The sequence below is a fragment of the Cyprinodon tularosa genome, unplaced genomic scaffold (assembly GCF_016077235.1).
Source record: "Cyprinodon tularosa strain WSP-4 unplaced genomic scaffold, ASM1607723v1 ctg1376, whole genome shotgun sequence".
NCBI lineage: Eukaryota > Metazoa > Chordata > Actinopteri > Cyprinodontiformes > Cyprinodontidae > Cyprinodon > Cyprinodon tularosa.
Window position 1 is genome coordinate 42,692 of NW_024038196.1, and position 22,749 is coordinate 65,440.

At 41.1% G+C, this 22,749-nt stretch overlaps 1 protein-coding gene across 1 annotated transcript; it reads left to right on the forward strand.

Annotated features, from left to right (window-relative positions):
- Nucleotides 1-1,908: 1,908 nt before the first annotated feature.
- On the forward strand, nucleotides 1,909-22,298 carry fam98a (family with sequence similarity 98 member A). The gene is made up of 8 exons (XM_038278088.1): nucleotides 1,909-2,063; nucleotides 6,858-7,006; nucleotides 7,721-7,855; nucleotides 11,716-11,897; nucleotides 13,182-13,262; nucleotides 13,358-13,474; nucleotides 17,232-17,399; nucleotides 21,185-22,298. Exons 1-8 carry the CDS (start codon nucleotides 2,026-2,028, stop codon nucleotides 21,803-21,805), a joined length of 1,491 nt encoding a protein of 496 aa, XP_038134016.1. The 5' UTR covers nucleotides 1,909-2,025; the 3' UTR covers nucleotides 21,806-22,298.
- Nucleotides 22,299-22,749: the final 451 nt, after the last annotated feature.

Here is a 22,749-nt window from a genome sequence, read left to right on the forward strand (position 1 = left end):
AGATCGCCACTGTGCTAGCAACGAGAATGCTTTTAACTGGGGGGTGTAGCAGTTCTCGCCGTAAAGCAAGACTGACTCTCGTGAGACTTCTGAGCCTGTGGGTGCGGGTCGGTGCTCCTGCAATTGCAAGTGCAGTATTTCCCCCACAGACCACCAGGGCGGCCGAGAATACCTTTGTTCAACCTGAAATGACTCATTTAATCACCCATAACGTTATGGAACACATTAATTAACTGAAAAATGTTGCATAGTGTCCCTTTAAAATGTAAGTAAAGCAAAAGTTAAATTAAATCAATTTGAATTATTTAGAAGTTTTTCAGAAATGAACATTTAAAGGATAATATTTCGATGTCTAAAAATAACACGTTTGTATCATACACTCCATACCAGTAGATGGTGGAAATGCATCAATTAGTTGCTTGCCAACTGCCATAAAACCTGGCATATGGTTGGATGGAAGACTTACTTGGAAACTTCATACTGAAAAGATGATTGATAAATGCAAAAGAGTTCTAAATGTTTTGAGATGTTTGATTGGGAAAGAGTAGGGAGCTGAGCGGAAAGCATTGAAATCAATTTATACAGGTTTGATTGGGTCTGTGTGTGATTGTGGATGTATTGCTTTTGGTTCAGCATCAGAGTTATTACTTAAAAAATGTATATTGTTCAGTATCAAGCACTGAGATCATGCACAGGGGCCATGAGATCATCACCAATTCAACAATTATTTTTTTGATCAGAGGCTTGTATAAAGTCCTTTTACAGTTTAAAGTTTTCTATTCCAGGTGCAGACCGACTGGTTCTGAAGAAGAATGGTTAGACAGACACGCAAAGACTAGAATCTTAAAGGAATATTGGGAAAAGAAGGAAATATGAAGGATATTCACTTTATTATTATTCTCCAGAATACATAATAAAAAAATGGAATTTAATGTAAAGTAATGTTGCTACACACTCATGTACAGTAGGTGGATGTATGCAGCTTGCAATTCGTCATAATATAAAATAAATTAAAGTAAATAGGAGAATATATCATTAATTATCAGGAGAATTATTAGCAATATTATTATCACTACAATGTATAGAGGAAGGGAGACCATTAAGATCAATTGTATGTTCAGATTCAAGTTCAGCTTTAATGAGTATACAAAATCATTTTTCAGAAAGTAGATCAGACAAATTTAATTGAAATACAGCAAGTTTTATATCAAGTTGAAATGATGGGTATTAGTGTTATATTTATTTGGGTGCCAGCACATATAGGGATTAAAGTAAATGAAATTGCAGATAAGATTGCTGAGGAAGCATCTCAAATTAAAACCATTGATATGATGATTAATTTAAGTAAGACAGAAATGAAAAGTATCATTAAACAAAGGATGAAGGAAAAGTTGCAAAAACAATGGGAAGATGAAAGGAGAGGAAGATGGTTTTATAGGAGAAATGGGGAGAGCAGAAGAGAGGAAACAGTTATTTCAAGACTTAGATTTGGGTATAAAGGATTAAATAATACACTATTCAAAATAGGGAAACACTTATCAGGCAAATGTGAATATTGTGGACATGTAGAAACTGTAGAACATGTAGTGATGTATTGTAAGAAGAAGTATGAAGAAGAAAGAAGGAATTTGATTAGATCTAAATATGGAGAAAGTTAAATTTGATTTGATAGATATTCTGCAGAAAAAGTTAAAAAAAATGTAAAAAGATTTATTTAAATATTTAACAATAAGATGAATAATTAGGAGTATTAGTATTTTTTTGAATGTTAGTATTTGTATAGATATAGAATATATATAAATATAAGTATCTCTATGAATAGGGTAATTCTGATGCACACTCCTCACCAGTTGGTGGCGGTAATGCACCGAAAAGTGGTTGCCAACCGCCATTAAACGCAACAGAAAAGATATGATAGAAAAGAAGAAGAAGTAGAAGAAGAAGAAGAAGAAGAAAGTATTGAACGTGTACCAGCTGAGTGAAATTTGTCCTGCTGAGGCACCGCTTTCAGCATAGATATCCGACATGGAGATTGACATCCTCATCGCACTGGAGGATTTAGGGTGAGTGTGAAGAAAGCTGCCCGCTGACTGTCATGCCTGCCTGTTTGCTAGCTGCTTAGCGGGGCTCTGAAGGCTAAGCTAGGAGGCCAGGAGGTAACGGATACATTATTCTGCTGGCAGTGAGAGCACAAGCTGGACGCCCTGGCTCTGGCTGTTCCGCTCGCGGCTATGTGAAGCCGAGGAGTGGGGCCCCGTTTTCTGCCTTTCTCAAATTTCAGAATAAACTGTGTGGGCATGAAAAAGGTCAGAGTTCAGCAGCGTATTTATGTGCTGATAATTAGGAAAGCTGTGGAGCGGTTCTTGCTGCTGGTGCCTGTCCAGGTTCCTGGTGTTCTGGATCAACTGGTAGCAGCTGGAAAAGCGCTGATGCTTGCAGGTGTCTCTGTGGGCGTGGCTTTTCAGGGCCCCTTTGTCCAAACAGGACATAAAATGTTTTTTTTTTTTTTTTTTTTTTTTTTCACTTAATGTCAGCAATAACATATAAAATATACAGATAAACAAACGAATATGCCGGGGGGGTATAGTAATATAATCACAATAAACAAGTACAGTCTGGAGGAAAGACAAACAAACTTGCAAAATTATGTGTTTAGGAGTATCATATATACATATGTGTATAAACAGATTTACATACATATATTGTACCAAAACACATATATTCTATGAAGATAAATTGTCCAGACTTTTTAGTTGGGAACAGATTGAAATGTGTGGGGGGTTTTTTTGTCTTGTTTTTTTGTTGTCCCTTTTGGTTAGGGTTGGGAATTAAGATTTTCACGATTACGATTCTCTTACGGATTCTGTGAAACGATTCGATTCTCTTATCGATTCGCGTTCCAGTCATCTAAATTTAATGGAGAAGGCATCCGTTTAGTGAAAAAGCATTACTGTACAAACTCATCTCCCCCTGATTTAAATCAACGAGCGTCACTTTTCTCTCGCTCTGTGAACTGCGGGGCAACTTTGTAGCATGTTTCCTTACAGAATTGCAGCTACCAGTAGTTCTAATTAAATATACTAGCAATGAAGGGCTGGATTAACGAGAAAGGCACACTTCTTTAATAACCCCAAAGAGAGGTAGGAACTTGGTTTATTTCCAGAAATGTCATATGATTTACTTGGAACCACATGAAGCACAGCCAGTGATATAAAACTAGCTACTTACCACCAGAGTTGCCTTCCATGCTTGTCGTAACTTTAGCTTCTGTCCGGAAGCATCAAAAACACGACATTCATTAAAATGTATGCCATGTTGTGTGCGCAGGTGTTTCTGCATGTTGGATGTATTTCCTCCCGCCGGTGTAATTGCCACTTTGAAATGATTGCAAACCGCCTTGATGCATTCTTTCTCTTCCTTAAAATGAAGCCAAACTTTCGATCACTTTGAGCTCTTTTGTTTGCTTTTCTAGACTTACGCCTGGTCACGTCGTACTTGCTAACTGAATGCCGTGTGTGTAACTTGCATAAAAAAACGTGACCCAACAGGGGTTGACTTTAAGGATTTTTACCACTTGCCCAAAGGGCAAGTGACTTTCACATTTGCCCAGAAACAATTTTTACTAGCCCAGTATAATGTTTGATAAATATAGTTCCTAATATTCATTTTTGTATATATATCAATGAAACATATTTGTTTTTTAAATGTTTTTTGTAATTCAGAAAGTTTCCAGGTTCCTGGTGTGTATCTGCATGCGTCAGATAATGAACTCAAGCCTACATTACCGTGTTAACATGCTTTTCAATCCTTCCTGCACATTCTTTTCAAACTTAACTTTGCTTTAAACTGTTTAGTGCTTGGAAAAATATAAATTGTAATGTTAAAAATCTAAAAAAAAACTTGACAGGTTAAAACCTTACACTACTACTACTCACCAATTTAACATGTTTCTTTATAAAATTTAAATGCACCTCTCCAATGTCTAAGAGAAAAAAATGTAATGAAAATTTTTTTTATGTATGACCTGCATCACTGTACAGAAGACTGCCATATGATAGCGCTTTCTAGATGTTTATCGTTTTGGTAACTACATCAAAATTACCTCTAGGTGGACAAAAATCACGCCATCTGACGGAAAATCACCAAGCTTTTTCAAATCACGCGAGAATGTGTACAAAACAACAAAAATGGCGCCGGAAATGCTTCTGGGTCGTTTCCATCGAATGTCGGTGATTTTAAAGTAATTTTGAGTAATGATAAATTTTTTTTTTTTTGCCCACTGGGCAAATGCAATGAAATTTGTACTCTCCCGACAATAAAAACTACATGCCCCGGGCGATCGGGCAGTGGTTAACATCGCGCTAGGCTCTGGTGCTGCCTGGAATTATTAAGGGAATTGTTAAGCTAGCTGCCAAACGGTGTCATGGAATTGGAACACACGGAACCGGTTCTGAACAGGAACCAGTTTTCGATTCCCATGCGTACTTTTGGTGAGATTCCATACAGATTCATGTCAAAAATCCCGAACTATCCCTTTAATGTTACTAAAATCCATCCATCCATTATCCACCACGCTTTATCTTAAGCGGGGTGGTGAGGGGTGCTGGTGCCTATCTCCAGCTGTCTACGGCAGGCAGGGTCCACCCTGGACAGGTCACCAGTCCATCCGCTGGCAACACAGAGACAAACAATAATTCACACACACACCTAAGGAGAATTTAGAGAAGCCAATTAACCTAACAGTCATGTTTTTGGACTGTGGGAGGAAGCTGGAGTACCTGGAGAGACCCCGCGCATGCACAGGGAGAACAGGCATACTCCATGCAGAAAGACCCCGGGCCGGGAATCGTACCCAGAACTTTCTTGCTGCAAGGCAGCAGTGCTACCCACTGCACATCCTAGTACTATATTAAGTTCAAATAAATAAGCATTAAAGTCTGGCTTTGTTTTATTTGAATTTCAATTTATGCAAATTAAATTAAGAGTCTGATAAGGAAAGGGTTTGGGATAGGGTTGGGAATTGAAAAGATTTTCACGATTCCGATTCCCTTTTCGATTCTATGAAATGATTCGATTCTTTATCGATTCTTTTTTCGATTCCAATTTGGGGAAAAAAGGAGAACAAATTATCAGCATCAACTTTGTTTACTTAACTATTGCACAATCTTACAAACTCAAAAAGATCAAGATGTCCACAGGAAATGTGAAACTGGAGTAACATCCGTGTTTAAATGAAAAATGAATACAAGAACAAACTTAATAACCAACAATGTCTAATAACAAATGATGGGATAATAACCTATTTTAAATAACAAAAAATACTAATTATAAAACAGTAGTAGGGAAAATTAACAGTTCTTTTGCAGAAAGATGAGTATATCTGCTTTTTCTGGAAGGATACGGGATCTTTCAGGGCTTATGGTGTCTCCAGCCGTGGAGAACACCCTCTCAGATGGGGTGGAGGAAGCCTGCACACAGAGGTAGTTTTCAGCCAGTCCAGATAGCAAGGGCAGCGTATCTTGCTTGTTCCACCACCACAGTGTGGCGCTATCCCTGCAGGGGATGGAGGGCAAGCTTTTATAGAGCTGGATTTCCTGATCTACCCTCTGGGCTAAGGAAAGACGGGGCTTTGATTCACAAAGTGACCGCAGCTCGTTGTCTTCCTCCTCGAATTGTTCTTCCAACTTGCGTAACTTACGTAAAAAAACGTGACGTAAGTCGTGCTCCCCAGAGCCGGCGCTCTAGGCTCTGGTGCTGCGGGGATCGAAAAAAGAATCGTTCAGCGAGCTGCCAAATGAATCCATGGAATCGGAAAATACGGAACCGGTTCTGAACAGGAACCGGTTTTCGATTCCCATCCCTAGTTTGGGAAACCTTTTACTTTGCAGCTGAAAACCAAATTGAACGTTTTCCCTACAAAGTTGAAAATCTTTTAAAATTTCTGAACCCACATAGTTACAAAAGTGTTCCCAGAAAGTCTTAGCGTATGGACACAAGCGGAACAAATGTGTAACAGATTCTTGAAGAAGATCACAGACAGTGCAGTTCACAATAATATCAGATTTGAATTTTTTAAGGTAGTCTTTGGCTGGATAAATCCTGTTTGAATGAAACTTCCCTCACCTTGTTAGAGAGGAGATGGTGATTAGGTAGCAGCCATGTATGTTTCCAGGATACCGCATCTACCAGACGGTTCCAATGAGGTTTCTGAAACATGGATCTGACTAACTTATTGTTCTTACGAAGAGATGAGGTGAGACAATTTGCCAACTGGAGAGTCCATGGGAGTTAGAAAAGAAGATGAAGAAGAATTGAGTCTTGGCCTCTGTCTGACCAGGAGTTAAGCTAAGCTGATGCTCCAAGAATATGGAAGAAAAACTGGAATCTGCCTTTTTTTTCTTTTTTTTTAGCACCTAATTTTAAATACTGAAATTATTTCTGGTGAAAATTCCCCAGCAAAAAATTCAGCTGCAAAAAATTGTCATTAAACTATTATTTTTTTTAATTTATGCCTTAATTGGCATTAAAATGAATTAAATGTGATTATCGTGGCATTTAAAATGCTTTATTTTCAAAAAAAGTTAATAAAAACAATTTCCTCAGATATATTAAATCATGATATTTTTGCGTGGAACTGCTTCTGATCGATCGTAAAGCCGTATGTTTAAGCAGTCGAGCAGCTTCTAGCTAATGAAATTAGCTCATTTGGTCAGAAAAACAAACATTTTGGTCGGACTTGTGGGTTTAGGAGCTGATGTTCCGTCCACTCTTACTTTCTGTTTCTTTCCTTGCTTGCTTGATGCAATAGCAGCTGTGGTTTGAAATATGTCAGCTGATTGGTCTTGGTGTTCTTCCAGCTACCAGGGCCCTCTGATGGAGGATGGAGCCCTGGATGCTGTTGTCACCAAAGGAGCAGCTTCCCCAGAGTTCACCAAGCTATCTGCCTGGATCGTCTCGGAGCTCAGACTGTATCTGAAGCTGGAGGAAAACGTCCATGCTACTAACTGTAAGTTTCATTCAACCTCTTTGTTAATCCTACCTCTGCTGCCGTTTATAGGATGTGCGTCCTTCGAACAAAACACGGCTGTAAATCATGTACACAATTAAAATATATCTGACAAAACCTCCACTGTACAGCTCCTTTTCCTCTTCTTCATGGACTTTGCTCTGTGCCATTTTGGAAGAGGAAGGATCCAGATCCAGACTGCTCCCACAAAGCTGGGATCATGTCTTTGGCTACGTTCACACCGCAGCCTGAAGTGACCCAAATCCAATTTTTTATTTTTATTTTTTTGGGCCAATATGCGACCTGGATCTGATCTTTTCATGACAGTCTGAACAACACAGATCAGATTTTTTTTTTCCAGTGCAACCCAGGCCGTTTGGCTATGAGGCCCTGAATCCAATACGAATCTGATCTTTTCAAATGCGACCTGCGTCTGAACGGCCAGGTCGCATTCATCCGACCTGAATGTCATTAATACCAGATAGTGGTCACTCTTCTGCTTCTTGCTATGCAGAAGTGGCAAGAAAAACAACAACAATGCTGGACGATGATGCAGAGAGCAGTATTTATGTTTCAAAATAAAAAAAGTTATACATGTCTCTTAGGGCCGTGTAAACACTAAATGTTAAATTCAAGACTCTTAAAAAGTCTTGAATTTAACTTGCCTTATGCTGTAGGAACCCTGTTTGATGATGTTTTTTTTGCTTTCTCCAGGTCCCAGCGAGGCAGAGGGCTTCCAGCTGGAGATGAGTGGCCTTCTTTCCGAACTCGCCTGCCCTTACAGCTGTCTGACCAGTGGACACGTCACCCAGAGGTTTCTGAGCAGAACGGACTGTCTGCTCCTGATCAGTACGTCTTTGACACCACACCAACACATCTACATTCATGGTGAAGCTGGCACAGGTCGTTTATCCTGTTGCCCAGACTCAGAATTGGCACTGATGGGTGGAAATGCAGTACTTTACTTTTGAACGTGTCTAAACGTGGGACTGGACACCCCATCTGTTCAGTAGAGTTGGTCTACCATCTTCATCCTCACCTCCTGAGGTGCCCCGCTTTCTGTGGCTGTGTTCACACCTGCTCTGCTGTAAATAGAAGAGTCTATTGATCTGGACCTTTTGTACAAAAGTTGCCTGCTTCCAGACGGAATCTGGTGTTCTCAGTCCCACCTAAACTTAGACACTTAGACAATTTTATTTTCATTTTGTGTAACATTTTGTACAACTTTCATGACATTTCCTTTCCTTAAATTGCAGCAGTGATCAAATGTAAACAGTGTGGGAGAAAAAAAACATGGCGCAAAGAAACTCATTAATATGGAAGTTCAGAGCAATGAAATATATATGGTGCAATTATGAAGTATTTTGGTTATTAGTTATTAGTGTGATGCAGAGTCTGACTTGATTTAGAGTTTGCTTAACATTAAGCTGTCTGATGGCAGCGGGGAAGAAGCTGTTATGGAATCTGGTGGATCTGCATTAGATGCTGTGAAGCCTCTTCCCAGAAGGCAGCTGGGAGAACAGTCCATGATGGGGGTGTTAGGGGTCATTGATGATGTCACGGGCTCAGGGGACGGCAGCCCTGAGGGGAGCCTGTGCCTAGGGTGATGACATCAGAGGTGTTCTGTTCAACCCGGACTGACCAACAGACCTCAGCAGCCAGTTACTGGGGGGGTGTATTGCAGCTGTTCCAGTTTTCCTATCAGATGCTGTGGGATGATGGTGTTGATAGCTGAACTGAAGTCCAGGCATTTATAAGATGTGCTGTAAATCACATCCATCATCAGTCAATCCATCATCCGTTTATCCATCCATCCTCCGTCCATCCTTCAATCCATCCTCCGTCCATCCTTCAATCCATCCTCCGTCCATCTTTCAATCCATCCTCCGTCCATCCATCCTCCGTCCATCCTTCAATCCATCCTCCGTCCATCATCCGTCCTTCTGTCCATCATTTGTCCGTCTGTCAACCGTCCCTCCGTCATCCGTCCGTCCGTCATTCCTTTATCCATCCATCATCCCTTTATCCATCCGTTTATCCGTCCATCCGTTTATCCATCCATCATCCGTCCGTCCATCCTTCGTCCATCATCCGTCTGTCCATCATCCGTCCACCCATTAACCGGTTATCCATCCATCCATCATCAGTCCATCCATCCATCAATCATCCATCCATCCATCAATCATCCATCCATCCATCATCAGTCCATCCATCCATCAATCATCCATCCATCCATCAATCATCCATCCATCCATCATCAGTCCATCCATCCATCAATCATCCATCCATCCATCAATCATCCATCCATCATCAGTCCATCCATCCATCAACCATCCATCCATCAATCATCCATCCATCCATCCATCAATCATCCATCCATCATCAGTCCATCCATCATCCATCCATCCATTATCCATCCATCATCCATCCATCCATCAATCATCCATCCATCCATCATCAGTCCATCCATCATCCATCCATCCATTATCCATCCATCATCCATCCATCCATCAATCATCCATCCATCCATCCATCCATCCATCGTCAGTCCATCCATCCATCATCAGTCCATCCATCAATCATCAGTCCATCCATCAATCATCCATCCATCCATCCATCCATCGTCAGTCCATCCATCCATCATCAGTCCATCCATCAATCATCCATCCATCCATCCATCCATCATCAGTCCATCCATCCATCATCAGTCCATCCATCAATCATCCATCCATCCATCCATCATCAGTCCATCCATCCATCATCAGTCCATCCATCCATCATCAGTCCATCCATCAATCATCCATCCATCCATCAATCATCCATCCATCCATCATCAGTCCATCCATCCATCAATCATCCATCCATCAATCATCCATCCATCCATCATCAGTCCATCCATCCATCATCAGTCCATCCATCCATCATCAGTCCATCCATCAATCATCCATCCATCCATCCATCCATCGTCAGTCCATCCATCAATCATCCATCCATCCATCCATCCATCCTCAGTCCATCCATCCATCCTCAGTCCATCCATCCATCATCAGTCCATCCATCCATCCTCAGTCCATCCATCCATCCTCAGTCCATCCATCCATCCTCAGTCCATCCATCCATCCTCAGTCCATCCATCCATCATCAGTCCATCCATCATCCATCCATCCATCCATCCATCCATCATCCATCCATCCATCCATCCATCCATCCATCCATCCATCCATCCATCCATCCATCCATCCATCCATCCATCACTCATCTGGAAAGGCAGGAAATAAAAAAAGAAACAGTTGATGCCCCAATGCAAAAAATGGCCAAGCGCTGTATTGTTTAAGAATTTATGATTATTGAAGAATAATAGATGTTTTACTCAGAAATATACGATGGAACAAAATGTTAGCTTAACCTGCTGCACTATGAGTGATGTGAGGATGGGGAATCCAGCCTGCATGTGAAGCCCATATGGATATATAAAAAAATAAAATCTTTCACTAAATAAATGCAAAATGAGTTTTATACTGGGGCAGAATGATTTTACCAAAAAAATCTAAATTGTGATTATTTTCCACCAAAATTGTGATATTTTTATATATTTTTTTTTTTATTGGATTTTCCTTTGCACTAACCCCAAGCTTGTAGATGTTTCATCACAGGCTTTTGGTTTTGGTGAGCCTGTTTTCCCAGAGTCCATTGTTACAGGACTTCACTGTAATTATTGTGGAAAAAAAAGAGTGTTTACTTCTACTTGCATGCATGGATCTGCGTGCTAGCTGCAACTCTCACTACATTTCTGTATGGCGACAAACCATGGATGAAATTTAGTGTCCCACTCTTGTTAAATATATTGTGATTTAACAATTTGACAATTGCCTTTTGTTAAATTGCGATTATGTTGCAAATGTAATTAATTTCTCAGCCCTATTGCCTACTATGTGTGGTTGTTTCAGACTTTATTTATATTTTATGTAATGGAAATGGTAACTAAAATCTTTCTTTTTACATCATGATTGGCCAATAAACTCGCCCCTGCATTTAACCACGCGGTTTCACTGGAACCTTCTGAACCATTTGATGTCAGTGAAGGCAAACCCATTCAAAGAGAACAACTTTAAATCCTCACATTTGGAACCAGGCTGCCGCACAAAGACTGCTCCAAGTAAAAAGAAATTTGGGAGTGTGCAACCTAGTGCTGAGGCTGCACCGCATGATTAATAAACCTTTGGCGCACGTACCTTCACGCCCTGTAGCAAACAGAGCTTAACCAGTCAGCAATCCTTTGCTTTGTCATTTGCCGCGCCTTTTTTTCCCTGTTCGTATTTTGGTGAGTTTTTGTTCCTCACAAAAGGAATATGGCGCTCTCCCTTCTGCACTCATGGTTCTGATTGAGCTGGTACCTTGAACACGCCTCTTTATAGGTGTGCATTCATCGATCGATTCATGCTGTATCGAGTTAGGCTACATTCACACAGCAGCCTGAATTTACCCAAATTTAAATTTTATTTTTTTCCCATATGCAACCTGGATCTAATCATTTCATGACAGTCTGAAAAACTCAGATCTGATTTGTTCCACTGCAGATGCTGGGTGCTGTTATTGTGGTTTAACTAGATAAAATGGTAGTAATGATATTTGAACAGATAGTTATATATAAATCTAGTGTCTGTCTCAAGCCAAAGCGAGGATCATTTAATGTTCTCTTCCTCCTGCAGCCTTTTTATTGTCCGAATTGGATGCATCCAGGATGATTCTGGTTAACAAGCCTCAGAGGAAAGCCCAAGAATCTTGCAGTCCGGTCTTCCAGGAACTGAAGGGCATCTGCATGGCCCTTGGCATGTCCAAACCTCCACCCAACATCACCATGTTCCAGTTCTTCTCCGGAATTGAGAAGAAGGTCTGTCTGACAAGAAATACTTTTTAGTTTTTCTTCACGTTTTCTCTCGCTCCAAATCACAACATGAAATCTCAAGACACTTTACAGAGACAATTCAACCAGATCATACAGTCAGATGGGTTCAATTCTAGATTCATTGACTCTTCAGCGATTCCCTTACACTGAGCATGCACACAGTGACAGTTGAGAGGAAAACTCACAGATCCAGAACCAGGCTCAGTGTGAGCGGCCATCTGCCGAGTCTGACTGGGGTTCAAGGAGACAGAAGCAGACATAGAAAGGAAACAGCATATAAATACTTTGTTAGAAAAGCTAACTAGCTCCACAGGTGTATCTTTCTGGGAAAGAAACTGTTAAGGAGATGAGCTTTGAGCCTGTTTTTATGTAGAAGGATCAAGAGAGAACATCTAGTTAGTCAGTCAGAGAAACAGGACCACACTGAAAAACATGCCAATCTCCATGTATAAACCAAGGTATGATGGCACAGCTGATATTTCTTTTCAGGATGGAGTCACAGCCAAACAGGAACAGAGCAGATGAAGCTACTATGAGAAAAAGCAGAGAGAGCAGAACGTTAGAGATTGAACTAACAGATTCTGCAGAATAGGAGAATAGAGATAGAATGAAGCAGGAGGATGAAAAAGGTTCCTTATGTCCTCCAGCAGTCTAAGCCTATAGCAGCATAACTATAGAGATAGTTTAGAATAACCTGAGCCACTCTAACTATAAGCTTTATCAAAAAGAAAAGTTTTAAGCCTACCTTAAAACTAGACAGGGTGTCTGCCTCACAGATTAAAACTGGTAGTTGGTTCCACAGGAGAGGAGCCTGATAACTAAAAGATAAAAAATAACACCAAGATGTTTTACTTAATTATCTGAAATTGGTTTAATCCCATCCAAATAAAATGACTGACTAATCGGCTTCTTTTTCAAAGAATCTGTTCTAAAGACTATAACTTCTGCTTTGTCTATGCTATGATGAGCTCTAAAGCCAAACTGAAACTCTTAAAAAAAAAAAAGGAAAAAAGAAATGGCAACTACTTTTTTTTTTTTAGAATTTCAGATAAGAAAGGAAGATTGGATATAGGTCTATAATTGACCAAATCATCTGGATCAAGAGACAGTTTCTTAAGTAAAGGTTTAATTACAGCAACCTTAAAGCCTTTGGTACATATCCCTGTAACAAGGAGAGATTAATCACATCTAAAATGGAGGAGGAATCTAAAAGTGCTTTAAGATCAATTGTTGATCCATTTAATATCTTTCTGTATTTTTCCATCTCAGTTAAAAGAAGCCATAAGTAGGGTTCCACCAAACCATGTTGGGGAACCTCTGATGAAGAAGCCCTTTGGACCTGTGCATATGGTAAATTCTACTATATGACCGTTATGTCCATTTGCCAGTTGATGGAAAAAGTGAATGTTTGTCTCTTTTCTTTTTTTGTTTTTTTTTTCTATAAGGAAAAGGTTGAGGCTATAAACCAAGCTCTTGTAAATGAATATGAAGTGAGAAGAAAGATGTTGTTGAAACGTCTTGATGTAACCGTGCAATCCTTCGGCTGGTCTGAAAGAGCAAAGGTAAGTCCCCACCGGCATGGATATTCGGCATATATCTTCATCTAACCTTTTTTTTTTTTTTACAAAGGGATCGAAAAACCAAATGGCAAAAATAATTTCATAATTTGTCTGACTTTTATGCCACAGATGTGAGCATTGTAGGGGGGGGTCCTGGGGTATCCTCCCCTGGAAAATATTTAACTTTAGACTCTTAAACGCTAGTTCCTGCATTTAGCGGTGTAATACAGCTAACTGTTTGTTTTTTGTTCTTACCGTACTTTTGTGGAAATTTCATAATGTAGACATGCGATAATTTTTAGCTACAATATTATGTTTCATAGGTTAATTCACTCAGAAAGTGTAACTTAAACATACTACTAAAGGTTAAACTTACATTTATCAACAATGACAAACTGAAAAACGGTCTACAAATACATCAAGACAATCAGCAAACCAACAGAGGAGAAAGTGCAGCCAGGACTGCTTTGATTTCTGTGGATCTACTCAGAATACAACTGAAACGGACCTGAAACCTAATCGTCACATTTTCATGTATCTTGGTACTTCTTTTTTTTATTAGTTTCATTTAACTTTTTATTGGTATTTTTGACTTATTTTACATATACACTACCGTTCAAAAGTTTGGGGTCAAATTGAAATTTCCTTATTTTCGAAGGAAAAGCACTGTGCTTTTCAATAAGGATAACTTTAAACTAGTCTTAACTTTAAAGAAATACACTCTATACATTGCTAATGTGGTAAATGACTATTCCAGCTGCAAATGTCTGGTTTTTGGTGCAATATCTACATAGGTGTATAGAGGCCAATTTCCAGCAACTATCACTCAGTGTTCTAATGGTACAATGTGTTTGCTCATTGGCTCAGAAGGCTGATTGATGATCAGAAAACCCTTGTGCAATCATGTTCACACATCTGAAAACATTGTAACTCGTTACAGAAGCTACAAAACTGACCTTCCTTTGAGCAGATTGAGTTTCTGGAGCATCACATTTGTGTGGTCAGTTAAACGCTCAAAATGGCCAGAAATAGAGAACTTTCATCTGAAACTCGACAGTCTATTCTTGTTCTTAGAAATGAAGGCTATTCCATGCGAGAAATTGCTAAGAAATTGAAGATTTCCTACAACGGTGTGCACTACTCCCTTCAGAGGACAGCACAAAAAGGCTATAACCAGAGTAGAAAAAGAAGTGGGAGGCCACGTTGCACAACTGAGCAAGAAGATAAGTACATTAGAGTTTCTAGTTTGAGAAACGGACGCCTCACAGGTCCCCAACTGGCATCTTCATTAAATAGTACCCGCAAAACACCAGTGTCAGAAGCAGAGAAACAAAAGGCAACTGTCAACCAGCTCCACAGGCGGCCCCATCCAGGAAACACACAGCCAGGCAGACGAGCTCAGAGCCAGCTCACATGTCAGAGGATGAAAGAGAGCACATCCAGTTAGTCACAGTCAAGAGAAACAGGACTACAACAGGCTGATTTTCAACATCAATCATAAGTCTCTACCTATATCTCTCTGTCTCTCTCTCTACCTATCTTTCTCTGTCTCTATCTGTCTCTGTCTCTCTCTCTCTCTATCTGTCTCTCTCTGTCTCTCTCTCTCTCTGTCTCTATCTGTCTCTGTCTCTCTCTCTGGCCCTCTCTGTCTGTCTCTTTGTCTCTCACAGATCAGGGAGTCAGTGTGCCTTTTTTCAGGCTGAGGAAACGCTACAGTATCTCTGGCTAAGATGTTCCAGACTGGTTCCTCTCTTGTTGTTAAAGCAGTGGGTGGGCGGATTAGGATTCAGTTTTAATAACGAACTGTTTATTTTTGGTCCCAGATACTCAGTAGCACAACGGCGTAATATTTGTTTGGTTAATATTTTGTTTGGTCAGGCAAAGATGAGCATTTGGCTCAGCAGGAGAAATAAAATGAAAGAGAAAGGTTCTGTAGATGTTGACCTGATGCTCAGAGGGCTGGTAGCTGCACGTATTAGGACAGAGTTTGCCTATTATAAGATGGTCAGACTTGCAAGAGTTCATCTGTATATGGGGAGGTAGAGATATTTTATGTTGTGTAATTGATGAATAGCTTACTCTCAGTTTTTGAGGGTTTTTTGTTTGGATTTCGGGCTGTTAGGATGATTGTATATATATAATTCACTTGTGAGTTTTTTGTAATGACATATTGGACCAATAAAAGGAGTTCATGGTCTCTCTGTCTCTCTCTCTGTCTGTCTCTTTCTGGCCGTCGTCCTCAGATGGACAGGGGTCAGTATCGAACGTCTGCAATGGGATGAAATGCTGTTATCGTAGTTGAACAAATACTGGATCTCTTGATCAGCAACAGATAATCTATAGAGGGAATATGGTTTACCTGTTTCCCCGGAAATGATCGGCTTATAGCGTTACTCTGTGAGAACAGCAATAAGATTAGAGATGCCTTCAATCCCATATACACTATATTGCCAAAAGTATTTGCTCACCTGCCTTGACTCACATATGAGCTTAAGTGACATCCCGTTCCTAATCCATAGGGTTCAATATGACGTCGGTCCACCCTTTGCAGCTAGAACAGCTTCAACTCTTCTGGGAAGGCTGTCCACAAGGTTTAGGAGTGTGTTTATGGGAATTTTTGACCATTCTTCCAGAAGCGCATTTGTGAGGTCGCACACTGATGTTGGACGAGAAGGCCTGGCTCTCAGTCTCCGCTCTAATTCATCCCAAAGGTGTTCTATCGGGTTGAGGTCAGGACTCTGTGCAGGCCAGTCAAGTTCATCCACACCAGACTCTGTCATCCATGTCTTTATGGACCTTGCTTTGTGCACTGGTGCACAGTCATGTTGGAAGAGGAAGGGGCCAGCTCCAAACTGTTCCCACAAAGTTGGGAGCATGGAATTGTCCAAAATGTCTTGGTATGCTGAAGCATTCAGAGTTCCTTTCACTGGAACTAAGGGGCCAAGCCCAGCTCCTGAAAAACAACCTCACACCATAATCCCCCCTCCACCAAACTTTACACTTGGCACAATGCAGTCAGACAAGTACCGTTCTCCTGGCAACCGCCAAACCCAGACCCGTCCATCAGATTGCCAGATGGAGAAGCGCGATTCGTCACTCCAGAGAACGCGTCTCCACTGCTCTAGAGTCCAGTGGCGGCGTGCTTTACACCACCGCATCCGACGCTTTGCATTGCACTTGGTGATGTATGGCTTGGATGCAGCTGCTCGACCATGGAAACCCATTCCATGAAGCTCTCTGCGCACTGTTCTTGAGCTAATCTGAAGGCCACATGAAGTTTGGAGGTCTGTAGTGATTGACTCTGCAGAAAGTATGCGACCTCTTCGCACTATGCGCGTCAGCATCCGCTGACCCCGCTCCGTCAGTTTACGTGGCCTACCTCTTCGTGGCTGAGTTGCTGTCGTTCCCAAACACTTCCATTTTCTTATAATACAGCTGACAGTTGACTGTGGAATATTTAGGAGCGAGGAAATTTCACGACTGGATTTGTTGCACAGGTGGCATCCTATCACAGTTCCACGCTGGAATTCACTGAGCTCCTGAGAGCGACCCATTCTTTCACAAATGTTTGTAAAAACAGTCTGCATGCCTAGGTGCTTGAATTTATACACCTGTGGCCATGGAAGTGATTGGAACACCTGATTCCAATAATTTGGATGGGTGAGCAAATACTTTTGGCAATATAGTGTATATCAGCCATGCCTCTAGTCGTATGTTTTACTGTTACAAAACCCTTTTTCCTCTTTCATGTATCCTACAGACCCAAGCAGAGAAATTGAGTAGAGTGTACCAGCCTCTGCGCTCTGCCCTCCTCACAAACAGTAACATCTCTGTTGCTCACCTTCTTGCCGCACGACAAGACATCTCCAAGATCCTTCGGACGAGTAGCGGCAAGATGAGGGAGAAGACGGCCTGCGCCATTAATAAGGTAGATGAGCTTCAAACTCCCTTCAAATAAGTCAAGGCTGTAGCTTTCGTCCATCCATTTATCATCCATCCCTTTATCATCCATCCATTTATCATCCATCCATCCATTTATCATCCATCATCCATTTATCATCCATCATCCATTTATCATCCATCCATCCCTTTATCATCCATCCATTTATCATCCATCCACCCCTTTATCATCCATCCCTTTATCATCCATCCATCCCTTTATCATCCATCCCTTTATCATCCATCCATCCCTTTATCATCCATCCATCCCTTTATCATCCATCCATCCCTTTATCATCCATCCCTTTATCATCCATCCCTTTATCATCCATCCATCCCTTTATCATCCATCCCTTTATCATCCATCCATCCCTTTATCATCCATCCATCCCTTTATCATCCATCCATCCCTTTATCATCCATCCATCCCTTTATCATCCATCCATTTATCATCCATCCCTTTATCATCCATCCATCCCTTTATCATCCATCCATCCCTTTATCATCCATCCATTTATCATCCATCCACCCATCCCTTTATCATCCATCCATCCCTTTATCATCCATCCATTTATCATCCATCCATCCATCCATCCATTTATCATCCATCCATCCATCCATTTATCATCCATCCATCCATCCATTTATCATCCATCCGTCCATCCATTTATCATCCATCCATTTATCATCCATCCATCCCTTTATCATCCATCCCTTTATCATCCAGCCATTTATCATCCATCCATCCATTTATCATCCATCCATCCATTTATCATCCATCCATTCATTTATCATCTATCCGTTTATCATCCATCCATTTATCATCCATCCGTTTATCATCCATCCATTTATCATCCATCCGTTTATCATCCATCCATCCATTTATCATCCATCCGTTTATCATCCATCCATCCATTTATCATCCATCTGTTTATCATCCATCCATTTATCATCCATCCATTTATCATCCATCCATTTATCGTCCATCCATCCATTTATCATCCGTCCATTTATCATCCGTCCATCCATTTATCATCCATCCATCTATCATCCATCCATTTATCATCCATCCATCCCTTTATCATCCATCCCTTTATCATCCATCCCTTTATCATCCAGCCATTTATCATCCATCCATCCATTTATCATCCATCCATTCATTTATCATCTATCCGTTTATCATCCATCCGTTTATCATCCATCCATTTATCATCCATCCATTTATCATCCGTCCATCCATTTATCATCCATCCGTTTATCATCCATCCGTTTATCATCCATCCATCCATTTATCATCCATCCATCCATTTATCATCCATCCATCCATTTATCATCCATCCGTTTATCATCCATTTATCATCCATCCATTTATCGTCCATCCATCCATTTATCATCCATCCATTTATCGTCCATCCATCCATTTATCATCCGTCCATTTATCATCCGTCCATCCATTTATCGTCCATCCATTTATCATCCGTTCATTTATCATCCATCCATCCATTTATCATCCATCCATCCATCCATTTATCATCCGTTCATTTATCATCCATCCATCCATTTATCATCCATTCATCCATTTATCATCCATCCATCCATTTATCATCCATTCATTTATCATCCATCCATTCATTTATCATCCATCCATCCATTTATCATCCATCCATCCATTTATCATCCATCCATCCATTTATCATCCATTCATTTATCATCCATCCATTCAGTTATCATCCATCCGTTTATCATCCATCCATCCATTTATCATCCATCCATTTATCATCCATCCGTTTATCATCCATCCATCCATCCATTTATCATCCATCCATTTATCGTCCATCCATCCATTTATCATCCGTCCATTTATCATCCGTCCGTCCATTTATCGTCCATCCATCCATTTATCATCCGTCCATTTATCATCCGTCCATCCATTTATCATCCATCCGTTTATCATCCATCCATCCATCCATCCATTTAGCATCCATCCATTTATCGTCCATCCATCCATTTATCATCCGTTCATTTATCATCCATCCATCCATTTATCATCCATCCATTTATCATCCATCCATCCATCCATTTATCATCCGTCCATTTATCATCCATCCATCCATTTATCATCCATCCATCCATTTATCATCCATTCATTTATCATCCATCCATCCATTTATCATCCATCCATTTATCGTCCATCCATCCATTTATCATCCGTCCATTCATCATCCGTCCATTTATCATCCGTCCATCCATTTATCGTCCATCCATTTATCGTCCATCCATTTATCGTCCATCCATTTATCGTCCATCCGTTTATGATCCATCCGTTTATCATCCATCCGTTTATCATCCGTCCAGCCATTCATTTATCATCCATCCGTTTATCATCCATCCGTTTATCATCCATCCGTTTATCATCCGTCCAGCCATTCATTTATCATCCATCCGTTTATCATCTATCCATTTATCATCCATCCGTTTATCATCCATCCGTTTATCATCCGTCCAGCCATTCATTTATCATCCATCCGTTTATCATCCATCCGTTTATCATCCGTCCAGCCATTCATTTATCATCCATCCATTTATCATCCATCCGTTTATCATCCGTCCATCTATCCATTTATCATCCATCCGTTTATCATCCATCCGTTTATCATCCATCCGTTTATCATCCGTCCAGCCATTCATTTATCATCCATCCGTTTATCATCCATCCGTTTATCATCCATCCGTTTATCATCCGTCCAGCCATTCATTTATCATCCATCCGTTTATCATCCATCCGTTTATCATCCGTCCAGCCATTCATTTATCATCCATCCGTTTATCATCTATCCATTTATCATCCATCCGTTTATCATCCATCCGTTTATCATCCGTCCAGCCATTCATTTATCATCCATTCATTTATCATCCATCCGTTTATCATCCATCCGTTTATCATCCATCCGTTTATCATCCGTCCATCTATCCATTTATCATCCATCCGTTTATCATCTATCCGTTTATCATCCATTCGTCTATCCATTTATCCTCTATCCATCCATCTATTTGTGATCCATCCATCCATCCATTTATGATCCATCCATCTTTTCCTGGATGGATGGAATTGAAATTGTTTCCATACTAGGCATGCATGATATATTTCTGTTGACACCGGTATTGGCTGTTATTTGTCATTTTTTAAAACATTGTTTTTATTAATAATGCACTAGAAGGCATTGCCAGTGTACGGCAGCCCCGCTTCTGTCAGTGAGCCCCAGGGCAGCTGTGGCTACAATGTAGCTTGCCACCATCAGTGTGTGAATGGGTGAATGAATGTAGTGTAAAGCGCTTTGGTCAAGTCTCCTAACTTGAATAAAGGTGCTATATAAGTACATGCCATTTACCATCAGTGTGTTGTGTTACAATAGGAAATAAATATATGTTTGAGCTCATTTTTTGAAAATGCTACCTTACGCAGCAATGGTTTTATGGCACGTCTTACAAATTGGCGCCTTATCCAAGCCGCTGCCTTATTTTGCTCAGCTGAAACACCTGCTGTGACCCTTCCTAATAATCCCTATTACAGGATTATTGGATCTAATAACTGAGTTTACATATATTCAGGAACCTCATCCTGTCTCTGAAATGATTAAGAAACCAGAATAGGAAGGTTATTATAAACTGAACACATTCTTCCTCTTTTACTTTCACTCCTCTTGAAACATACTACCTAACAGGCTAACAGCGTAGGCTTTTCAACAACTTGAGTAACTCCTGTTTCCTCCTCAGGTTCTGATGGGCCGAGTGCCAGACAGGGGTGGACGACCCTGTGAGATTGAGCCTCCGCCCCCAGAGATGCCGTCCTGGCAGAAGCGTCAGGATGCCCCTCAAGGCGGGGGCCACTACGGTGGAGGACACGGTGGCAGCAGAGGAGGCTATGACAATTTCTCCCACGGCGGCTCCGGAGTCTACGAAAGAGGGCGTGGAGGGGGCCACGACGACAGGGCAGGGAGAGGAGCTGGCGCGAGAGGGGGGAGGGGCAAGGAAGGCTGGGGTGATGGAACCGGAGGGGGGAGAGGGGGTTACAGCCAGACTCACTACCAAGAAGGAGGAAATTATCACAGGGGAGGAGGCAGAGGAGGTTACACAGGAGCCAACCAAGGAGGTTTCCAGGATCAGGGCTTTCACGGAGGAGGGGGGGGATACCACAGCACTTACAACCAGGACGGAGGCTGGCACCAGGAAAGAGGTGGGGGTCGGGGAGGTCGAGGGGGCAGGGGAAGAGGGGGCTGGGGGGGTAGAGGGGGTCAGAGTTTTAGCCAAGGAGGACAGTTTGAACAGTTTTTCCAGCATGGAGGGCAGCAGTACAACCAGGCGGGGTTCAACCAAGGCAGACACTACACCAGCTGAAGGTGCAGCACCAACTCCATCATCATCATCCTCCGCAGAAAGCCTCATCCGTTATGTTACAGCTTCAACAAACTGGAACAAGAAAATTATTAAACAAGAGACATTTAAACCACCAATTATTATTTTGGTCACCTGTGCTCTATGGACTGTTAACCGATTGCTAACGTTAGCTTCTGCATCCTGGCCTGTTTTCAACTTTCCTTTAATAATCGGTGTTGAAGCCTTACAGCCCTGATCTGACTGAACGAAGAAGACGTTCCTCACGTCTGTGTCCAGGACACGCCTTAGCTTCACGAAGGGGGTCACTGAATCTCCAAGATTACTTGAAAGTAATGTACATTTTCCAGTCTGTTTTCATTTCAGTGTCTGGCTGGATTTTCCTGTGTTACCTATTTAAAGGATGCCAACGTGTGCAGCCATGTGAATACACCTTGAAATGTTGGAAGCTTTGTATGGATGTAAACATGCAATAAAAGTTTCAAAAACCATCCCACTTTCTGCATGCAGTCTGGTTATTTTTATTGAACCGTTAGAATAATTCAGCTTCATTGATCTCACATTGGACAATTTTTACTCTCTGCATTAAACCCATCACCTTGGGGAGCAGTGGGCTGCCATTGTGCGGCACCCGGGGAGCAGTGTAGGGTTAAGGGTCTTTCTCAGGGACCCAGAGTGTCTTCCTAGCTCTATGCCCTAACCATTATATTCAGCTAAGAATGAAGTGTAATATTTTTATAAGGCTGGAGCCATGGATGTCTAATCATCTGCTAATATGTATGATGTAAAATAAGATGTAGTGGCAGACTGGAGATGTATAAAATGCCTTTTTAACTTCATCTGGGCCACTTCCTGGAGGAGAGCAGCTGCCTTCTGTAAACTCTAAGCAACTTCTCTGATCTGAGTAAGATTTCAACTTCTATCAGAATCTGTTGTCATGTTTCCTG

What these genes read in the sequence shown, in the direction of transcription:
- fam98a (XM_038278088.1), top strand. Translation starts at nt 2,026, where the DNA reads ATGGAGATTGACATCCTCATCGCACTGGAGGATTTAGG. An exon ending in ATCGCACTGGAGGATTTAGG is followed by an intron (nt 2,064 to 6,857) that starts GTGAGTGTGAAG and finishes GTGTTCTTCCAG; the next exon opens with CTACCAGGGCCCTCTGATGG. An exon ending in TCTCCGGAATTGAGAAGAAG is followed by an intron (nt 11,898 to 13,181) that starts GTCTGTCTGACA and finishes TTTCCATCTCAG; the next exon opens with TTAAAAGAAGCCATAAGTAG.